Source organism: Coregonus lavaretus (genome assembly GCF_964263955.1).
Source record: "Coregonus lavaretus genome assembly, chromosome: 1".
Classification (NCBI taxonomy): domain Eukaryota; kingdom Metazoa; phylum Chordata; class Actinopteri; order Salmoniformes; family Salmonidae; genus Coregonus; species Coregonus lavaretus.
This window is the reverse complement of record NC_139988.1, coordinates 72,927,881-72,948,036: the sequence shown is the minus strand read 5'-3', so window position 1 is coordinate 72,948,036 and position 20,156 is coordinate 72,927,881. Positions and strand designations below refer to the sequence as shown.

The window sequence follows — 20,156 nt, the reverse complement described above, 5'->3', positions numbered from 1 at the left end:
TTTTCTAGTTAACGCCTCTTGATGTTTGTATTTGAAAATACAACAGTTGTATTTTAAGGGGGCGGAACTCAGGGGCTGTGTGTGGCTGTCCATGTGGGTGTTTGAGTAAGAAAGACACAGAGGAGAACCAACCAGTAAAAAAGCACAGCCGCCTCATTATTGACACATCATGCCGACAACATCAAGAAGCCTTTCCAGACTCTGAAGTACATGAGGACTTCAAGTTTGGTGTCAGCCAGACTAGGTTATTGTCCTACAGAAAGGTAAATTCCTCTCCCAGTGTCTGGTGTAAAACAGACTGAAGCAGGTTTTTCTCAAATATTTTGCCTGTGCTTAAATCTTGTTTCTTTTTATCCTGAAAAACTCCCCGATCTTTGCCCAGGTAAAGCATACCCACAACTAGCCCAAGATGTACTGTTAAAGGAGTGTAGGCTAATTAAAGGACAGGTAAACTGGCTCTGGCAGCCAGCCAAAACAGCCAAATACTCCATCTAAACGTGAATCGATTCTGAATTGTGATACAGTTCTAGAAACATAAGGTTCTCTACTTTCATAGGGCCTACTGAATTTATTTCAATTGACTAACTCAGTCAAATCTTTGAAATTGTTGCATGTTGCGTTTATATTTTTGTTCAGTGTAAATCCATTTCAATCCCACTTTGTAACACAACAAAATGTGAAAAAGTCCAAGGGAGGTGAATACTTATTATAGGCACTGTATACACACCAGTGGAGGCTGGTAAGGGGAGGATGGCTGGAATGGAATGTGTTTGATACTGTTCCATTTATTCCGTTACAGCCATTACAATGAGCCCATCTTCTGATCAGACAGACAGACAGACACATGCATGCACGCACACATGTACACACACTAAGACAACCCCCCTCATTATTTGTCTTCCTCACAGAATCCTCAGCGAGAAGTGGAGCGCATCATGTGCTACCTGGATCTGTCGCTCTCTGATGATGTCATCAGCCGCATTGTGGAGCTGACTTCCTTTGAGACCATGAAGGAGAACCCGATGACCAACTACTCCTTTATCCCCAAACCAGTCTTTGACCAGTCCATCTCCTCCTTCATGAGAAAAGGTCTGCCTCCCTCTATCTACTATTAATACATATGTGATTTATCTGAGTCTGTGGCAGATTGCACACTGCAGTGGCTCCCCCTAGCTGTCTTTATATATATGATCAACCTGAACTCAGGGGTAGACGTAACATAGTAAACGAAAATCTGGGACACTCAAATTAGTATTATATGTTCAGTTTGGTATGGTATGAATTAATTTGTGGTTGTCCATCATCCATTTCGTATGATATGTTATGAATTGCAATTTGTACAATATGTTTTACAAATTTGCAATACGTATGCTATGTTACAAATTTCAATTTGTTATGGCTAACGTTAGCTAGGTGGCTAACATTAGGTAGGCTAGGGGTTAGGGGTTAAGGTTAGGGTTAAGTTAAAGGTTAAGGGAAGTGTTAGCTAACATGCCAAGTAGTTGCAAAGTACCTAAAAAGTAATAAGTGATTGCAAAGTTGCTAATTAGCTGAAATGCTAAAGTTGTCTGTGATGAGATTAGAACACTCAACATTTGTGTTGCTAGGCGTTCACGTTGTACGCCCACCCACCCTCCTTTTGGGTTGTTAGAGTTTTGCGTTATATGCCCATCCATCCACCACCGACCAACCACCCTCCTTTCATTTTTGCCTTAAGTAACATTCTGTCTTATATAACCATACCAAACGTAAAATATCATATTAATTTGAGTGTCCCGGATTTTTGTTTACTATGTCACGTCTAGTCCAGGGTTTCCTAAACTCGGTCCTGGGCCGCGCCAGCTTGTAGTCCTAAAACCCGGAAATGAGCTACTTCTGGTTCGTTCAGCCATCCTTATAGGAAAATTGAATGGCGAAGGAATACGGTTTTGGAATAAATGCAGAAAATAAGGTCTGAGGTTAACACAGGCTTAGGAGATCCTACACGTTTTGTTCTATGAGATTATAGTAGTCAGTTAACATGACCTTTATGAATTATTATGAAGCCTTTATGTGCTTTATCTTTTTTCTTTAATTACATACATCAAAATTCACAAAAAAGTGACATTAGCTGATTCAAATTCTCATAGAACAAAACATATAAGCTCTCCTAAGCCTGTTTTTACCACAGACCTTATTTTCAGTGTTTATCCAAAACACCATTCATTTTCTCCGTAGGCTTTGTCCAACTAACCATGGCAGAGTTAGTGCCTACAAAAAGACGCCATTACTATTTCTCTCTATAGTTACTCTGAGCATGTTATGTATTAACTGCCTTGGACAGTTGTTTATTAGAGTAAATTCACTCTATCAATACATTGACTATTTCAGTATGATAGGGCAAAATTGTTTTGTTACTGTCTAATGCTATGTAAATGCTTGAGTTGAATAGTACTATATGTACTATTCACTGGAGTTTTTCCTTCAATTGTCCAGTAACCTCTTCATACACTGCAAAGGTGTGATTTGTTATTGGCTCCTTATCTTTGGTGCACTAAAGGCCCAACCAGGCTGAATTCCAGTCTGTTTAGGCTCTAAAGATCTTATCACTCATAGGCTGTGAGAACTGGTTAGAAGCTGCTTTTGTTTGTATAATGCTTTAAGGGAGTAAAGCTAAGTACCCCTTATCTCTAATGTAAACTTGCCTCCCTCTTGGAGGGGTAAGCAATTTTTTGTGTAGGTGAAGTATATAAATTACTGTGTAATTTGTAAATGTTTAAGTTACTCTCTGGTTTCATCTGGAGGGTAAGCTTCCCTGCAATTGCTTGAATAAACTCTTATTGCTGATAAATGAGTTCTGCCTGATTCCTGGACGGAGTTTTTCTCAACAAGTATATTGACTATTTCAGTTTATTTCGGTACATTAACTATTTCAGTGTATTGACTATATCAGGATATTTAGTATTTCAGTATCTGAGTATGTTGTACGAATGACTAAATCTCTTCTTGTTTTCTTTCAGGTGTAGTAGGTGATTGGACCAACCATTTCTCCCCTGCCCAGAAACAACTGTTTGATGACGACTACAAAAGACAAATGAAGGATGCAGACATCCCTTTCCGGACTGACATCTAGCAGGATTTTCCTCTCTCTATTTCCAACACAATGCAACTGGGCAGACTTTCACCATATGAGGTCAGAATCACTAACAGTTGAAAATATTCCAATGTTGTGGGATTTGTGAGAAGCCAAAGGAAAGTATCAAACACCCATGATTGCTTAGATGTACACCATTTATTTTAATGTTTGTCTGCTTATGCAGATGTCCTGTTGAGAGTGAATAATTGATTTTTGTCTTGAAAATCAGCCCTTTGTTAAAAATAGTCAATAAAATGTGCTTCACAATGCATCATTTGTAGTGATCACTTTGTTTATTAACGGTAAAGATACCTTATTGTTGTGGGTGAACTTGTCCTTTGTTTGATGTCATGGACAACCCTCAGTACTTCTCTCCTACATTGGACTGATGTAAAGCACAGAGGGGCAAAGACCTGGATAAAGTAATGAGTAGTAGAGGAATGTAACACAAGTTGGATTGTGGTGGAGAAACGGAACAAAAACAACAACAGTCAAGAGTATCCAAGTTTAACAAAAAATTGATTTTTAATACATACTTTATTTCTATGAATACAATCTTAAATATTTTAATACTGTTTTGGTGGGGTAGAACCCCAATCCAATTTAATCTCTTTCCATATACAGAGGTTGTTTTATGTGGATGTTTTTAATTGGGGGGTTTTCTCGTTGATTTCCCTGTTTTGTCCCCTCTCTTCTATTGGTTGGCTCACAAGAGCCCCTCTTTCATCGGTTGTGATCGTCCTCTTTTTCAATTTTCTCCTCCTCGTCCTCCCTCTCTCCACCTCTCTAATTCCTCTTCTTCTAGATTTCTATTTTTCTAGAGTGAAAGAAGAAAAGCAGGAAATCAGAGGGAAAGAGTTTAATGCAATGTTAGTTTTAAATGAAAGCTGATGACAGCAGCAGATATATGTAATATGTCATGGAAATATAATTACACTGTTATTTCAACCATAGTGGTATTATGACAATAGCTAATAACTAGCCTTTCTTGTTAATTTCTTTCTATAAAGATTTCTATGTTTCTATGTAATACTTAAGTATTAGTATAGGATCTGAACGTACACTATGTAAATATGGCAATATGGTTATTTACTGCAGAGGTACAGTATATTGAGCAAAAATATATCACACTTTTATGGAATAATAGCTCATATTTCAAATGTTCATGGCAACATGGTTACTGCTTCAAACATCTACCCCTTCAAACCCCCCCCCCCCCCGCCAATGCCCCTTCAAACCCCCCCCCCCCCCCCCCCGCCAATGCCAAAGCATCTAGACAACTCACGACATCAACAACAAGACATGATTCATGATAGCCTGGTCTCAGATCTGTTTGTGCTGTATAACCAACTTCTATGTAACAACCATAGGAGTTGGCTACACAGCACAAACAGATATGGGACAAATCCCCAAAGCCTACTGATACTGACACATCACTGATACGAACTATACGTATAACAGTGGAAAACAACATCCATAAACCAGACCAGCAGAATACAGGGCAGTACAGATACAATACAGAAGTCGCATGTCCACACACGTTTGAGCATATAGGCTAGAGATCACCGGAATGACTGAAAACGACAAGAACGCAACTTGGGCAAGTTGTAAAACACAGATTCGCTTTGCACATGTACACACACTCTCCTGACATAAACACAATGACATACACACAAAGAGAGAACCGCTAGCGATGCAGATGGTGGGATACCTTGCTGTAGTTACAGGCTAATGGTGGGTGATAGGCAGGATTAGTCTGTAAAAAGATGATTCAAAGTGTTAATGAGGAATGAAAGGATGGAGTTATATGATTAAATAAAAGAGAGGGCGAGGTGAGAGTGAGTATAAAGATAGGAAGAAGGAATACAGGGAGTTAGAGAAAGAAAAATGAGTTTAGAGAAAAATAATGAATACAGGGAGTTAGAGAAAGAGAGAGCAGAGTATAGAGATAAAGAAGAAATAAAGGCATTGAGAGCAGATGGTAAAATTATAGAAACAATTGAATTAAGGATTGAGAGAGACATTAAGAGGTTAAAGAAGACAAGCATGAACATTATGTTACAAATTGTCTTAATCAGATGGAAGGATTATTCAGTTCATACCAAATAAAAGATAACAAGGGTGAAGGTAAAAAGGAATTAATTTGCTTGCAAATACAAGGATAGAATACCATCACTTGGTTACCATGGTAAAAGTGTGTGTGTGTGTGTGTGTGTGTGTGTGTGTGTGTGTGTGTGTGTGTGTGTGTGTGTGTGTGTTTGTGTGTGTGTGTGTGTGTTAGAGGCACACTTACTCTCCAGGTAGTTACGGGCGACAAACTTCAACACCTCGTCAATCAGGATGACAGGGAAAGAAAGTTTCAGGACAATCAACCACTGCTCCAGGTTCAAGTGAGTCAACTTGAAGACCATCTGGGTGGGAGAAGAGAACACAGGGTTATTAGGGAAGAACAACTGTCAAACTACTGACAAAAAATACTCAATAGGGTCCTCTGACCAATATAAATGTCAAATTTATTGAGCATATGATGGGACCATTTCCACAGTGACAGAGGACTGTGATGAGACCATTTCCATGGTGACAGTACTTACGGGCAGGGGGTCGACGTAGATGATCATGAAGTGGAGGGACATGGAGAGAGCCATGGCTCCAACCAGCCACAAGTTGCTCCATGGGGGCATGCGCACCAGAGACTGGTTCTCAGACAAGCTGCAAGAGAGGGGGGTTAAAGGATACAATTTAACATCACATGATTAGTGTGTGTGTGTGTGTGTGCGCGAGTGCATGCCTCTGCATGTGCTTGTGTGTCTGTGCTCTTGCATCTGTATGTGCGTGTATGTGTGTGTGTCTGTGCATGTGCCTGTGTGTGTGTGTGTGTGTGTGTGTGTGTGTGTGTGTGTGTGTGTGTGTGTGTGTGTGTGTGTGTGTGTGTGTGTGTGTGTGTGTGTGCATGCTCTGCATCTGACCTGTTGAGGGCGTTGGACATCTCGATGGTGACCAGCACGGACAGGGCCATCGTCATAGGGGGAGCGGCCTCGAACACCTTGCATGTAATGCCGGTGAAGTCTTCGTTCTCGTCGTGGCACTGCATGAAGTGGGACAGCTGGTGGAAGGTGACTCCGGGGCCGGTGGGATCGTACATGAACCACCAGACGGCAGCTGCGACAGTGGCAGCACCGACATATCCTGGAGCGGACCAAAGAGACTCACCGTCAGACACAGACTCAGGTGGTGAACACCTTGGTGGTGTTCAACCAGCCCTTACAGGACCCTACTAATGCAAAACAGACAGGGGATATGTCCTAAATGGCACCCTATTCCCTTCATAGTGCACTACTTTTGACCAGGGCCCATATTCCCTAGTGCAAACCTTATTGGCCCTGGACAAAAATAGTGCACTATGAAGGGAATAGGTTGCCATTTGGAACATAGACAGATAGTTCCCCTGTCCTATTCTTCCACGCTTACCTCCAATGACCATGTATCTGAAGAACAGCCAGCCGGAGATCAGGGGCTCCTTGGCGGAACGGGGGCGGCGGCCCATGATGTCCAGGTCGGGGGGGTTGAAGCCCAGGGCGGTGGCGGGCAGACCGTCAGTCACCAGGTTGACCCACAGCAGCTGGACGGGGATAAGAGCCTCGGGCAGACCCAAGGCAGCAGTCAGGAAGATACTGAGTGAGAGAATGGAGGAAAAGGTGGATTGATTGATTTAGATTTGTAAAAAATTAGTTACAAGTTAAAAAAGTACAAATCCCAGTGAATAATACATGAAAGCGGACTACAGTTGAAGGGATGGGGAGGACAAGGAGGAGAGAAGTTAGGTCCCTAACTAATGCCTAGGCTTTAGCTTGATGGGCTAACACAGTCTCAGAGAGCCCGGGGTTCGAACCCAGTCAGTCCCGTATGGACAGAACACTCACCAGACGACCTCACCAACGTTGGAGGAGATGAGGTAGCGGATGAACTGCTTCATGTTGTTGTAGATGGCGCGGCCCTCCTCGACGGCGGACACGATGGAAGAGAAGTTGTCGTCAGCCAGGACCATCTCAGAGGCAGACTTGGCAACGGCAGTGCCAGAGCCCATGGCGATGCCGATCTCGGCCTTCTTCAGGGCGGGGGCATCGTTCACACCATCACCGGTCTGGTTTAAGGGAGGGAGGGAGAGAGAGAGGGTCAGTTGAAGTGGTGCATTTACAAGTCAGTCATTCAAAGATTGCTAGAGGAATACTATCACAGTTACGTTACAGGAATTTGGCGTAAACTTTGGATTCATTTGAACTACTATCAAATGTTTGAAGACTTGTGTATTTTATAGTATATTGCATGTGTATCTACACATATGTCGTGGCCTCACCATGGCGGTAATCTCGTCTTGGCCCTGCAGAAACCCAACGATCTTGGATTTGTGGGAGGGCTCCACACGGGCGTAGCAGCTAGCGTTTCTGACAGCATCGCTTTGCATTTCAAATGAGGGCAGGTCGTCGAACTCACGGCCAGTGAAGGCCTTTCCAGTCACATCCTCATCCTCCGTGAAGATGCCAATACGACGGCAGATGGCCACTGCGGTTCCCTTGTTGTCACCTGAGGGAGTCGAAAGGTGACATTATCCAATCAGATGAGGGATAAAGAGAAAGGTGTACTGTACAGTAATAATGACCAGGGGTGGAATCGAAGGGGAACTGCGTTTTCAACGTGAAACTAATTTTGACATTTTAGCTGGTGACTTTACAGTTGTTGTTTTTTACAGTAATTTTACAGTAAACATAATTTTTTCTCCAATTCAACCCCAGGTAATATGTGACTGAGAATGAGCAAAAAAAAACAGGCTAATATAACGTGGAATACAGATGTCTATATAAACAGAGATATAAACACATTAGGCACATAAATCGGACACGTGATAGCACAGACACAACAAACACCATTGTGGATGCAACAACACCTTCAACACAGACGCAACAAACTAGACAATAATAATATTTACTTAAGAACGGACACGACATAAACTAGATCAAAGTCACAGAAGATTATAATATTTACTTAGAAACAGACAACACAAACTAAAGGAAACATATACACAATCACTTTGTAAAGGAAGATGGTCTGTATTGGGTATGGGTGCTAGAGAGGAGGTAGTGGTACACTAACCAGTGATCATGATGACGCGGATTCCAGCAGCTTTGCACAACTGAATGGCGGGCGTAACCTCCTTACGCGGGGGATCCAGCATACCAACGCAGCCAACGAAGGTCAGGTCAGTCTGGGGACAAGGGGAGTGAGGGAGAAAGGTGAGGATGAGTCAAAACCAACTTGGATCTATCTGGCTAGACATCCATCCATAACGGTGTCCATTCATCCATCCATCCTCTCATCCTCCCATCTATCCATCCTGCCGTCCACCCATCCATCTACAGAGGGAAATATTTATTCCTCACCTCGTAATCAATGAACTTGGTGGCGTCCTCAAGCTTCATCTCCTCGACCCTCAGGGGGGTGTCACGGGTGGCAAGGGCCAGGCAACGCAGGGTATCGCGGCCGCAACCCCATTCCTTGATCACAGCCAAGATCTTGTCCTTGACGGCACCAGTCAGGGGAACACGGGTGGTGCCAACACGAACATAGGCACATCTGTCAATCACACCCTCGGGGGCACCCTATTGGGTGAGGAGGAAACGGAGAGAGGTTGGGTTTTCACAAAGGGACCAAATCAAGCTCCTTCCTTTACTGCTTTGAAAATACAGTTGTCGGGTAGAATTGTTGAGTATTTTGCTGTCTAACTAAAACCCTCAAAGATGAGGCTATAATTTAGTGGCTAATAAACTGCTTGCAACGGAACAATAAGGCATAAGCCCATGTTTGACACAACGGCATTAGAGGAAGAGGACTAGAAGACGAGAGCTAGAAAGTGGAGAGAGAGAGAGGAGCTGACCTTCACAAACATCTTAGCTCCACCATCGCCCTTGACGGGGGTGCAGTACACAGACATGGATTTCCTGTCACGGGAGAACTCCAGGGTGAATTCCTTCTTCATCAGCTGCTTGATCACAGCACAACAGGCATTGGCTCTATCAGGCTTGGAGAGGCCTGTAACTTTGGAGTTGAACACGTTCATCTTTTCAACCAGGCAGCACATGGCAGTCTCGGTGGCCTCACCCACCTTCTCATAGATGTTCTTGGACTGGAGGGAAGGGAGAGAAATAGAGATAAAGTGTCAGAAGAAAAAAGTTAAGAAGAGGCAGAGGGCAGAATCTACAGCAATGGGACATCTTCGTAATCATAAAACATGTTATTTGATGTATGTTAGCCATGACTGCAGAGAAGCACATTTCAATTGCCAAGCGGGAGAGGTCGCTGGTTCGAATACCCGAGCCGACAAGGTGAAAAATCTGGCGATGTGCCCTTGAGCAAGGCACTTAAGCCTAATTTGATACAGGGGCACCGTACTTCTATGGCTGATCCTGTAAAACAACAAATTTCACTGCACCTATGCGCTGTATGTGACAATAAAACATAATAAAAAAAGAAAAAAGCTTTGTCACAATTACTTTGTCAGAGCATAAATATGTGTTAGCCATGTTGTTTTATCTGTGTTTAGGGGACTACAGAAGAAAATGAGCGACATAGCGAGAACTTGATGTGAAAACTTAAATATTGATGGATAGAATGAATGGTGCACTGTCCCTGCCTACTAAATGAGATAAATAAATAACAAATAAATCAATGAATTACATCATTGTAGTCCAGAGAGGAGTCATTGCACAGGGAGCTGATGGTTGCCAGCTCAACAAGGCCATCATAGGATCCGCAGGTGGTCTTAGCACCTCCCTGGGAGCTAAGAGAGGGAGAGATAGAGAGAGGTGGAAGAAGAAGAAAAAGGGAGGGAGATATTGACAGAGGGAAAAAAGGAAGATATAGGGAGAATAGAGAAAAAGGGAATAAAGAGAATATGCGTTAACATCATTGTCATATGAGGCTCAGTAGCTTGAATGGTACCTATGTCGTAAAGTTAACGGCGGTTGCCACAGAAACAGACTACTTACACCTCTCCCTCGGGGGTGTACTTGGAGCCGGAGATGTCAAACATGTCCAGGTCGACATGGTCGCCATCAACATTCTTGATGATGAACATCTAGAGAGGAAGAAACAAAGGGAAGTTGTGAAATTACTGTTCAGTTTGTGTATGTGCGTGAGTGTGTCAAGTGTCTGAATATGCCCAAATCAGTCACATGGTGAACAATATGCTACCCTATGTCCCAGTGAAATGTGTGTCTGTGTACAAATGTGTCTGTATTTTTCTACTAAGACAATCTTGGCAAGCCACATTAAATCGGTTCGGAGGCCGTATTTGGCCCGTGGGCTGCCAGTTGCAGACCCGTTAACGGGTACTGTGTTCTGTGCAGCACCCACCTTAGTCACACACATCTGGTTGGTGGTCAGGGTTCCGGTCTTGTCAGAGCAGATGACGGAGGTGCAACCCAGGGTCTCCACAGAGGGCAGAGAGCGGACAATGGCGTTCTTCTTGGCCATACGGCGGGTACCGAGAGCCAGGCAGGTAGTGATGACAGCGGGCAGACCTGGTAGAGAGATGATAGTCAAAAGCGTGAGTAAATCAAAAAGTAGTGATATAGTGAGAATTACATAGTGTGCATTTAGTCACAATGGAATATCACAAACAACAAGCATAGTGTGTTAACTGCACATACCTGAACAACCACGCACACACACACGAGTACGCACACACATACACGCACATACACCCCACAACCTATCTCTCCTCCGAACACACACATTCATGCCCCCTTCCCCTCCCCATAACACCTCTCTTTTCCCTATCCTCCATCCCTCCCTCCCTCCCTCCCGCCATCCCTCACCCTCAGGTATGGCGGCCACAGCCAGGGCAATGGCGATCTTGAAGTAGTAGACGGCACCACGGATCCAGGAACCTCCATGGACGGGGTCGTTGAAGTGGCCAATGTTGATCGCCCACACGGCAACACAGATCAGGGAGATGACCTTGGACAGCTGCTCGCCGAACTCGTCCAGCTTGGCCTGCAGGGGGGTCTTCTCTTGCTCGGTGGCGACCATCTGGTCGCGGATCTTGCCAATCTCAGTGCCGACACCGGTAGCCACAACCACGCCAATGGCCCTGCCAGCAGCGACGTTGGTGCCCTGTGGTTGGTAGAGGTGGTGGAGGATAGACGGTGAGAAAAACGACGAGCAAGAACGTAGAATTGAGTTTTAGGCCTTTTGTTCTTGTAGGAACTATGAGGATTAAGAAAAGTTGACTAGTCATGAATAGAGAATGCTAGAGGGTGTGTTATGAAAGAGAGGTAAGGACTGAGGGACAGAGCGAGGGATGGAGGTGTAGAAAAAGGATGGAGGCAGGGAGGGACAGGTGAATAAAGAAAAGAAGGATGTATTGACACAGTGATGGAGGGGAGAATGGAATACAGAAATAGAGGTATGGAGGGAAGGAGAGATGGAGGGATACTTGCAGAGAAAAGCATGTTCTTCTTGTCCTGGTTGACAGCTCTGGGGTCGGGGACAGGGTCAGTATGCTTAATCACACTGACGGACTCACCTGAGGGGGACACACAGACAATGGTCAATGAGAGGACACATAACAAGAAAACAGTATGCAACGCAACGCCATACAGGTCTAAAAAGCACCCTTTCCCACATTTCTTATAGGACTATAATGTAAATAGGTCTTTAGACTTTGTGTTCTTTATCCGTAATGATTTTGAATAGTGTAACTGTGTATTGTTGTTTTCTGCATAGTTAAAACAACATATTATGTATTATATAGTATGGAGTTGTAGTATGTGAGGATCCTCACCAGTAAGAATGGACTGGTCAATGCGGAGGGTGGTGGAACGGATGGCAACAATCCTGATGTCAGCGGGGACTTTGTCACCGACTGGGGAATGGGGGCGGGGGGAGCGAGAGCGAGAGATAAGTATGCATGCTTAACCTCAACTGACACATTATACACCAACCAATCAGAATAAGCCATAGGAATGCCATGGAAATGACTGACTTGAAGGGCAACAGCCCTTTGATAAATGAACACCAGTGGGTTATGGGAGAGCTGGGAGAGAGAGAGGGCAAGAAGGGGAGAAGAGGTGGGGCAGGTGGTAGGGGGGTATTTATACCCAAGATTTTGTTTTCCTTCCCTCAGCATGTTTTCGCAGCCGTTCACCCCCTCCCTCCTTCCCTCCCTCTCGCTGCCTTATATGGGCAGGAGGCCTCCCCATCTCCCCTCCATCTTGTACTCACATGTCCTGTTCTTGAGAATCCTCTCAAAAATACACTATGTGGGTCCCTACCTTTCTTTCTCAACAGTTTACACAGTAAAGCCACTTTACGCCTAAAGTGTTGTCAGTGTTAAAAAAGGAGGGAAAAAATATGATTGAGTAAGAGATAATAAAACACATGTATTTGTTAGGGGGACACATACAATTAAAACATTGACACATTGAGTCATCAACAGTCAGATGAATTGTCCCATCATGCTTTAGCTTGCGCTAATTTCCAGCATGAGTCTCTAGTCTAGAGTCCCCAGTCCTTAGGTCTTTAAAAGGGTGTACAAGAAATTACTGAATAAAAATATAGGTAATTAAGAGAAAGATGGGTCTCTCACCGGACACCTCCACAATATCACCAGGAACCATCCCATTGGCCTTGATCTTCTGCACGCTCTTCCTGTCAGTACGGAAGACTTTGCCCATCTCAGGCTCGTACTCCTTCAGAGCTTCGATGGCGTCCTCAGCATTACGCTCCTGTGGCAGACAACCAGACACACGTGCAACTACAGTCAATACAAACACCCACTGTCAACTCTAACACAACTACAGTCAATACAAACACCAAGTCACAGGACTGCAGTCAACACTAACGTGACTACAGACAATACAAACACCTAGTCATAACATATAGCTGTAACTCATAACATAACTACAGAAAATACAACTGTTAGAAATGTTAAGGAAATAGACCATGTTACAGTCACAACTAACAGACCCACAGGTGGCTTTCAGATTATTATTATTTATTTTTATATCTGCTTGTTTGTTTTTACTCAAAACATGCCTGACCCAGCTGTCATTCTCACTGGTGTCCAAAAGTAATTATGTTTCAATTGAGCAAACTCCTCTTTCTCAGTAACCCTAACCCACGTGCTCTATGTCATGTCATCAAAGCTGCGGGTATGTGTTGTTGCTCAACGTGTACGTCTGTACGTCAACGCCACTGACCTGCCACACTCCAACAACAGCATTAGCGATAAGGATGAGAAGGATGACGAAGGGCTCAACAAAGGCAGTGACGGTCTCCTCACCTTCCTCAAACCAAGCCAGCACCTGAGCACAAACAGGAGGACAACAGCGGAAAAGGGTTAGCATTTGGTGTCAGCATTTGCATCATAGCTTACAGTCACACTGTCTGCAGGAAAAACGGTGTTTAATCACAGTTAAATCAATACAATTATTATCTGATACAGTGGTTTTGTGTAAAACATGAAAATAAATTCCTACTAACATTTGTGGCATGGCAATAAAGTTGTCTGATTCTGAATCTGCTGCAAAGCAAGGAATTTCTATGGGCTATTTGATAGTCAGTGGTTGTCTGTAGGGTTTTTGTTGATTTATATATGGTTTACACATGTTTATAATGATGTCATGGATTTTAGGAAATGACAATTCTCCTGAGGGAAGCCCTTGGCTTAAAAGCCATAGGGAAGCTGTGAGGATGTTTGAGATTATTGTGAATAAGCAGAGTGTGCAGAGGGCACTGTAGGGCACTATCAGGCATTTAGAAAATGGTTTCATGTGTTTGTTCCATCACTGTTCTATTTAGATCTTAGTCTGTTTACTGTCTGATACTCTTACACAGACTCAATGCTAGTGTCCATGGACACAACAACAGGAGGCAAAACTGTAACAGGTTTAGAAATAGACCTACTTAACTTGCATTTTTTTATTCATTTATAAATGCAGTGTGCGAAAATGTTTGAATTGTGTAAATCCTATGTTTTATGCATTTTAAATTTTGCATTTGTGCATTTGCAATTTTGGAATAGTAAACTTATGCAAAAATAAAGAAAATAGTTGCACACTCTATATATGCTCTCAACAATTTAATGGGTAAACACCGAATCAGCAGGTTGTGTTAAAATGTTTTCTTAAATTGTGTTGATGTTGTTCAGCTGTTGTCTAAAGTTAAGCAACCGCTCCAGTTTACAGTTTCCAGAATGCAGTTTAGAGCTGTATTTCAAAATAATGACACAATCCCTATACACTTGATCTCCATGTCCCATAACTCCATGCTCCTACAGTATCCACTTCAACCTTCTCTACCTCTTTCTGTGGAAGCCCATCGTTCCTTCCTTCAGACCTGACCTTTTCCCGAAGGATACAGTTTCTCTTCCCTGGCTTGAGTCTTTCTTAAAATAAACCATTACCCCCTCGACGCCCCCTTACTCCCCGCACCCCCTGTCTCTCACCCGCTCCTCAATATTCGCCTTCTAAGGCCATCCTGACAGCTGCCCAAAGGGGTGGAAAGCTTGTGGTAAGAATTAATACACCTCCAACCACCCCTCTCAAGGTCAAATATGGGGTGCTTATATTTGTCCTGTTCAATGTACCCCAACCCCAAGTTCTCCTGTAAGAGGGAAGGGGACTTGGAGAGCCAAGAGAAGGTACAAGTTGTTTGATAAAGTGACAAGACAGCAATGCCAAAGCAGTGATATGCAGGATCATCCTTCAGGCCAGTGGCTTGGGTTACAGGTGTAGGCCTACAACTTTAAGTGCCACTGTCACAGCTGTTTGATATCAATTAAGGGTCTTAACAAAAAATGTGCAGAGAAGGTATGAGTGGATATGGGGGGTGGTCCCCCCCCCCCCCTAAAAACATATGAAATAACTATTTTTTTCTCACTCTGGGGTGGGAAGGGAATTAAACATGAAAACTACATTCAAAAAAATCATCTTAAAATCTTGAAATAATTTCACAGGTGTTCTTGGGGAGTGATTTTCACAAAGATTACAAAAGTCTTATTCAGGTGGGATAAATAATTGGGAGAGGCCAAATATCTTACATTTCAATTGACTAATCAATTGAATTGACAATCAATTAAATTATATAATATCTGACCCAATAAGACCTGCACATAAAAAAATATTTACAATATTAGAGTGTGTAGTTGGTGTTTTTCCAGTGACGTATTACTACTACTACGACTACTATTACTATTATCTTGAGCAAAATAACCAGGATGAAATAATACAAGCATAGTCTTTGTTTACTCACAAAAGAGATGCAGGCAGCCAGCAGCAGGATTCTGACCAACAGATCCTCAAACTGCTCCACAATCAGCTCCCAGGTGGTCTTACCTGAGAGAAATAGAGAAAAACATATGAATAAATAATGTTCTGAGAATTTGTGTGTATTTGTTATTTTTGTGTAAGTGTTTGGAGGCAAGATAAGTATTATGCCGAATGCTGTGTAATAGAGATAATTTATGTGATGTTTTGCTTGATTTCAAACCCAAAATAAGTGATTATCATATACAAAGGGGAAATGACCCATGTATTGATTGATTTGGAGTCATACTTCTATAAATGTGGATGTTCTGTTAACAGGATTATACAAGAGTGGGAGGATTATGCAATAATGTGCAAGAAATTCCACACTCAAATGGTTGCTTGGATGTTACAATTAACCCCTGATAAATATTGATTTTACTTTGGATTGAAGCCAGTAGTCATTTTTTAAATGATGTGAATCACGTGTAAAAAGTATCAATAATATTGATAAACGTTGGTACATTTCCACAATGTGCTTCTTATTTGTGAATTCGGATGAGTGACAGTTGATGTGAAAAAAACACTTACCCTCCTCAGCTGGCAGTGCTGGGGTTGTCCAATCACGATGCAGAGAAGGGAAGGTGGGCAGAACCCCATAAAAATATTAACACAATAGAAAAGTGATTATTAATCATGATTGTATGATATGTCAAACTTCGCTTAGTTCATCACCACTTGGACTGGGCAGATATATATATAAAAGGGCTATTTATCTACAGGATGTTCTATTCTCCCTAATCATGGTTCTAATAATAGTGAAAAGCTGTGTCAAAAATCTGATCTACTGACTAATTAAATGGGAAACCAAAAACATGTTTTAGTCAATTTCTATATCCTTACTTTCAACCATTTTGGATGAACCAATAACAAAAATCTGACCTAGCCAAACTGTGCTTTAAAGTGTCTTAGTGTACAACCGATCCAATAAATAATGTACCAGTGTCATCACTGTTGCTTTGTTTCAACAAGCCTTAAAATCTGGAAGAACACACTAATTCAACATAAAATTTGGATTGCCCATAAACTAGCCATAAACCAGAAATGCATCGAAATGTAGCCCATGGAATTGTGGACAATTATCTGATAACAGCAATTACCATGTTGATTGTAGTCTTTACTGTGAGTGTATTGATACACTTGATTATTCATCAAAGCACTTTTTTGCTACAAAAGCATGATCATGAACAAACTGTGGCCAGAAATGCAATTGTGACCAGCTTATGCAATGTTAAATTAAAACAAAATGGTGTGGGCATTTCAGCGAGCCAATTGAAGCAGACTTCCATCTAACTTTGCTTGGTCTATCTAGTTCACGCTGCATGTAATTGGTCAATGATCAGCAAATAAGTGATCATATTTCAGATCATTCATCCCTGTTAGCCATCTAAGGACCTCCCCCTCTGCACTGGGACAAAAATTATGCTCGCCCTGTATATTACCCAGGAAGACTCTTGAGCCGTCACCCGTCTCTCTCCCTCTCCACTCCTCTTCAAAGACCCCAAAAGTCTCTGCTTCTCTGTCTCTGCATGTCCATGTCTACCACCTGTGGCAACTAACCTAACCCTTTTCTAAAAAAGAATCCAACACAGAGCCTCACTGCCCGCTGCAAGTGTCCCTAATGAAAAAGTATGTCTTGTTCACAACTTAACAACTTCAAAGTCAGGATAACTTGTGATGTCCTTAAGAGATATGATCATTCCTTCACATATTAAACATCACATCTACTAGTTGTACATGCCTAACACAGTGGTCTCTATTCTCTTTTGCTACAGGGCACACCTCCTGTACTTAGCCTATTCTACCGTCAGTTTCCATTTCTTTTCTATGTTCCCCTTTCTTCATGCACCCCTCCATCCCTCCGTGGGTCTCACCATTGGGGCCATACTTGGCCAGGTTCCTCTTGACTTGGTCTGGGGTGAGACCGGTTTCCAGCTTAACCCCGAAGAAGGCCAGGCATTCTGCCGTCGACTTCGTGTGCGCGTTCTCCATCCTTGCTACTAGCCGTGTCTAGCCGTGCTCTTTTGATTTTCGTTGTGTTGCACCTTTGTTTTAAGTGTGGTGCTAGGACTTGTATTGGTCCCTTGGTTTTTTCGACCCCTCCACAAGCAGGAGTGCTGGACTGACAGAAAGGCGAATAAGCAAACACTGCTGCAGGGTTTTATATCAGCACGGCCACACTATTGGTGGGGACCCCACGGGTACACGCCTCTAAATTCCAGCATGAGAAATATGGGATGGTGAGGGTGGGGCTCGAGATGGAGTAATAGGGGAGATGAGCTGGTAGACTTGGACAGGAATTGTGGACAAGGCTTGGCTTGGGGGAGGAGGGGGTAGGAAGGTGGAAGGGGGTGTATGGGGGGATACGGAGTTGAAGGGAGGGGGTGTACCATGGAATAAGAACTGTTTTTGGAACATGCATGGTCAGTGGAATAAGGATAGGGGAGAAGGTGAGAGAGTGAGACAGAAGAACTTGCAGGGGGAGGAGGGGAAACATTGAGTGACGGCTCAACTGGTTTCTGCTGAGGAAGGGGGCCTAGAAAGAGTGCGAGAGAGCGAGACGAATAGAGAGAGGTGGTGGAAGGTTAACTTAGTACAAGCATTAGTGGAGCGCAGTAACATTGAAGCCAAGGCAACCAGAGTGGTACATTGATGCATGGGGTTCACATGGAACCGAACAGCTAGTTCAAACCACAGTTTATGCCACCTCTGTTGGGCAATGGTGGGGGGCATTTATCATAGTAATTATCTCGCTTCACCTCTTTTCCTTTCATTAAACAACTATCAAAAGACTTGTTGGACAGATGAAATAGATCAGGGATACCATTTGAGGCCTGGTGGACCTTGGGAAGCATGGAGTAACACAGTGTGTTAGAATGTGAGAGCAAATGAGAAGAACATAGAGAAAGAACAAAAGAAGGGGAGTGAGAGTGAATAGAAAGGCAGAGAAAAGGAGTGAGGGAATAAAAGAAGAAAGGCATTGGAGTATGAGTTAAAGGAATGACTGGTGGGGCAGCAGGAGAGGACAGCAAGCAAATCTTACTATCGCTCAGTAGAGAGAACCCCGCCGTGGAGAGAACAATTGTATTCCTCTTTTTTTACAAGGAGGGGAAGGAGGGAAAGGCAGTTGGGAGATATGACGCAGATTAAGTACAGTTGAAGTCGGAAGTTTACATTTAAACTCAGTTTTTCACAATTCCTGACATTTAATCCTAGTAAAAATTCCCTGTCTTAGGTCAGTTAGGATCACCACTTTATTTTAAGAATGCGAAATGTCAGAATAATAGTAGAGAGAATTATTTATTTCAGCTTTTCTTTCATCACATTCCTAGTGGGTCAGAAGTTTACATACACTCAATTAGTATTTGGTAGCATTGCCTTTAAATTGTTTAACTTGGGTCAAACGTTTCGGGTAGCCTTCCACAAGCTTCCCACAATAAGTTGGGTGAATTTTGGCCCATTCCTCCTGACAGAGCTGGTGTAACTGAGTCAGGTTTGTGGGCCTCCTTGCTCGCACACGCTTTTTCAGTTCTGCCTACAAATATTCTATAGGATTGATGTCAGGGCTTTGTGATGGCCACTCCAATACCTTGACTTTGTTGTCCTTAAGCCATTTTGCCACAACTTTGGAAGTATGCTTGGGGTCATTGTCCATTTGGAAGACCAATTTGCAACCAAGCTTTAACTTCCTAGCTGATGTCTTTAGATGTTGCTTCAATATATCCAGATAATTGTCCTTCCTCATGATGCCATCTATTTTGTGAAGAGCACCAGTCCCTCCTGCAGCAAAGCACCCCCACAGCATGATGCTGCCACCCCCGTGCTTCATGGTTGGGATGGTGTTCTTCGGCTTGCAAGCCACGCCCTTTTTCCTCCAAACATAACGATGGTCATTATGGCCAAACAGTTCTATTTTTGTTTCATCAGACCAGAGGACATTTCACCAAAAAGAACAATCTTTGTCCCCATGTGCAGTTGCAAACCGTAGTCTGGCTTTTTTATGGCGGTTTTGGAGCAGTGGCTTCTTCCTTGCTGAGCGGCCATTCAGGTTATGTCGATATAGGATTCGTTTTACTGTAGATATAGATACTTTTGTACCTGTTTCCTCCAGCGTCTTCAGAAGGTACTTTGCTGTTGTTATGGGATTGATTTGCACTTTTCGCACCAAAAGTACGGTCATCTCTAGGAGACAGAACGTGTCTCCTTCCTGAGTGGTATGACGGCTGCGTGGTCCCATTGTGTTTATACTTGCGTACTATTGTTTGTACAGTTGAACGTGGTACCTTCAGGCGTTTGGAAATTGCTTCCAAGGATGAACCAGAATTGTAGAGGTCTACAATCTTTTTTCTGAGGTCTTGGCTGATTTATTTTAATTTTCCCATGATGTCAAGCAAAGAGGCACTGAGTTTGAAGGTAGGCCTTGAAATACATCCACAGGTACACCTCCAATTGACTCAAATGATGTCAATTAGCCTATCAGAAGCTTCTAAAGCCATGACATCATTTTCTGGAATTTTCCAAGCTGTTTAAAGGCACAGTCAACTTAGTGTGTGTAAACTTCTGACCCACTGGAATTGTGATACAGTGAATTATAAGTTAAATAATCTGTCTGTATACAATTGTTGGAAAAACGACTTGTGTCATGCACAAAGTAGATGTCCTAACCGACTTGCCAAAAC

The 20,156-nt window shown here is 43.0% G+C and overlaps 2 protein-coding genes across 2 annotated transcripts in view; one reads left to right on the top strand and one right to left on the bottom strand.

Annotated features, from left to right (window-relative positions):
• sult1st6 (sulfotransferase family 1, cytosolic sulfotransferase 6) overlaps window positions 1-3,384 on the top strand; it is a 53,273-nt gene extending 49,889 nt beyond the window's left edge. The window contains exons 6-7 of the mRNA XM_084169142.1: window positions 909-1,089; window positions 3,000-3,384. Coding sequence (XP_084025268.1) covers window positions 909-1,089; window positions 3,000-3,112 — 294 coding nt within the window. The 3' untranslated portion in view covers window positions 3,113-3,384. The remainder of the gene's footprint in view (window positions 1-908; window positions 1,090-2,999) is intronic.
• A 231-nt stretch (window positions 3,385-3,615) lies between these two features.
• On the bottom strand, window positions 3,616-17,549 carry LOC311135202 (sarcoplasmic/endoplasmic reticulum calcium ATPase 1-like). Its single transcript, XM_084169133.1, has 22 exons — window positions 17,352-17,549; window positions 16,009-16,026; window positions 15,425-15,507; window positions 13,372-13,476; window positions 12,759-12,897; window positions 11,955-12,035; window positions 11,611-11,696; window positions 10,987-11,284; window positions 10,523-10,689; window positions 10,156-10,244; window positions 9,845-9,947; window positions 9,045-9,293; window positions 8,551-8,769; window positions 8,264-8,375; window positions 7,470-7,696; window positions 7,036-7,256; window positions 6,584-6,786; window positions 6,082-6,301; window positions 5,707-5,824; window positions 5,409-5,526; window positions 4,827-4,871; window positions 3,616-3,932 (listed from the first exon to the last, which is right to left on the bottom strand). The coding sequence occupies exons 1-21, from the start codon at window positions 17,467-17,469 to the stop codon at window positions 4,867-4,869; spliced, it is 2,979 nt and encodes a 992-aa protein (XP_084025259.1). The 5' UTR covers window positions 17,470-17,549; the 3' UTR covers window positions 3,616-3,932; window positions 4,827-4,866.
• Between the last annotated feature and the right edge of the window lie 2,607 nt (window positions 17,550-20,156).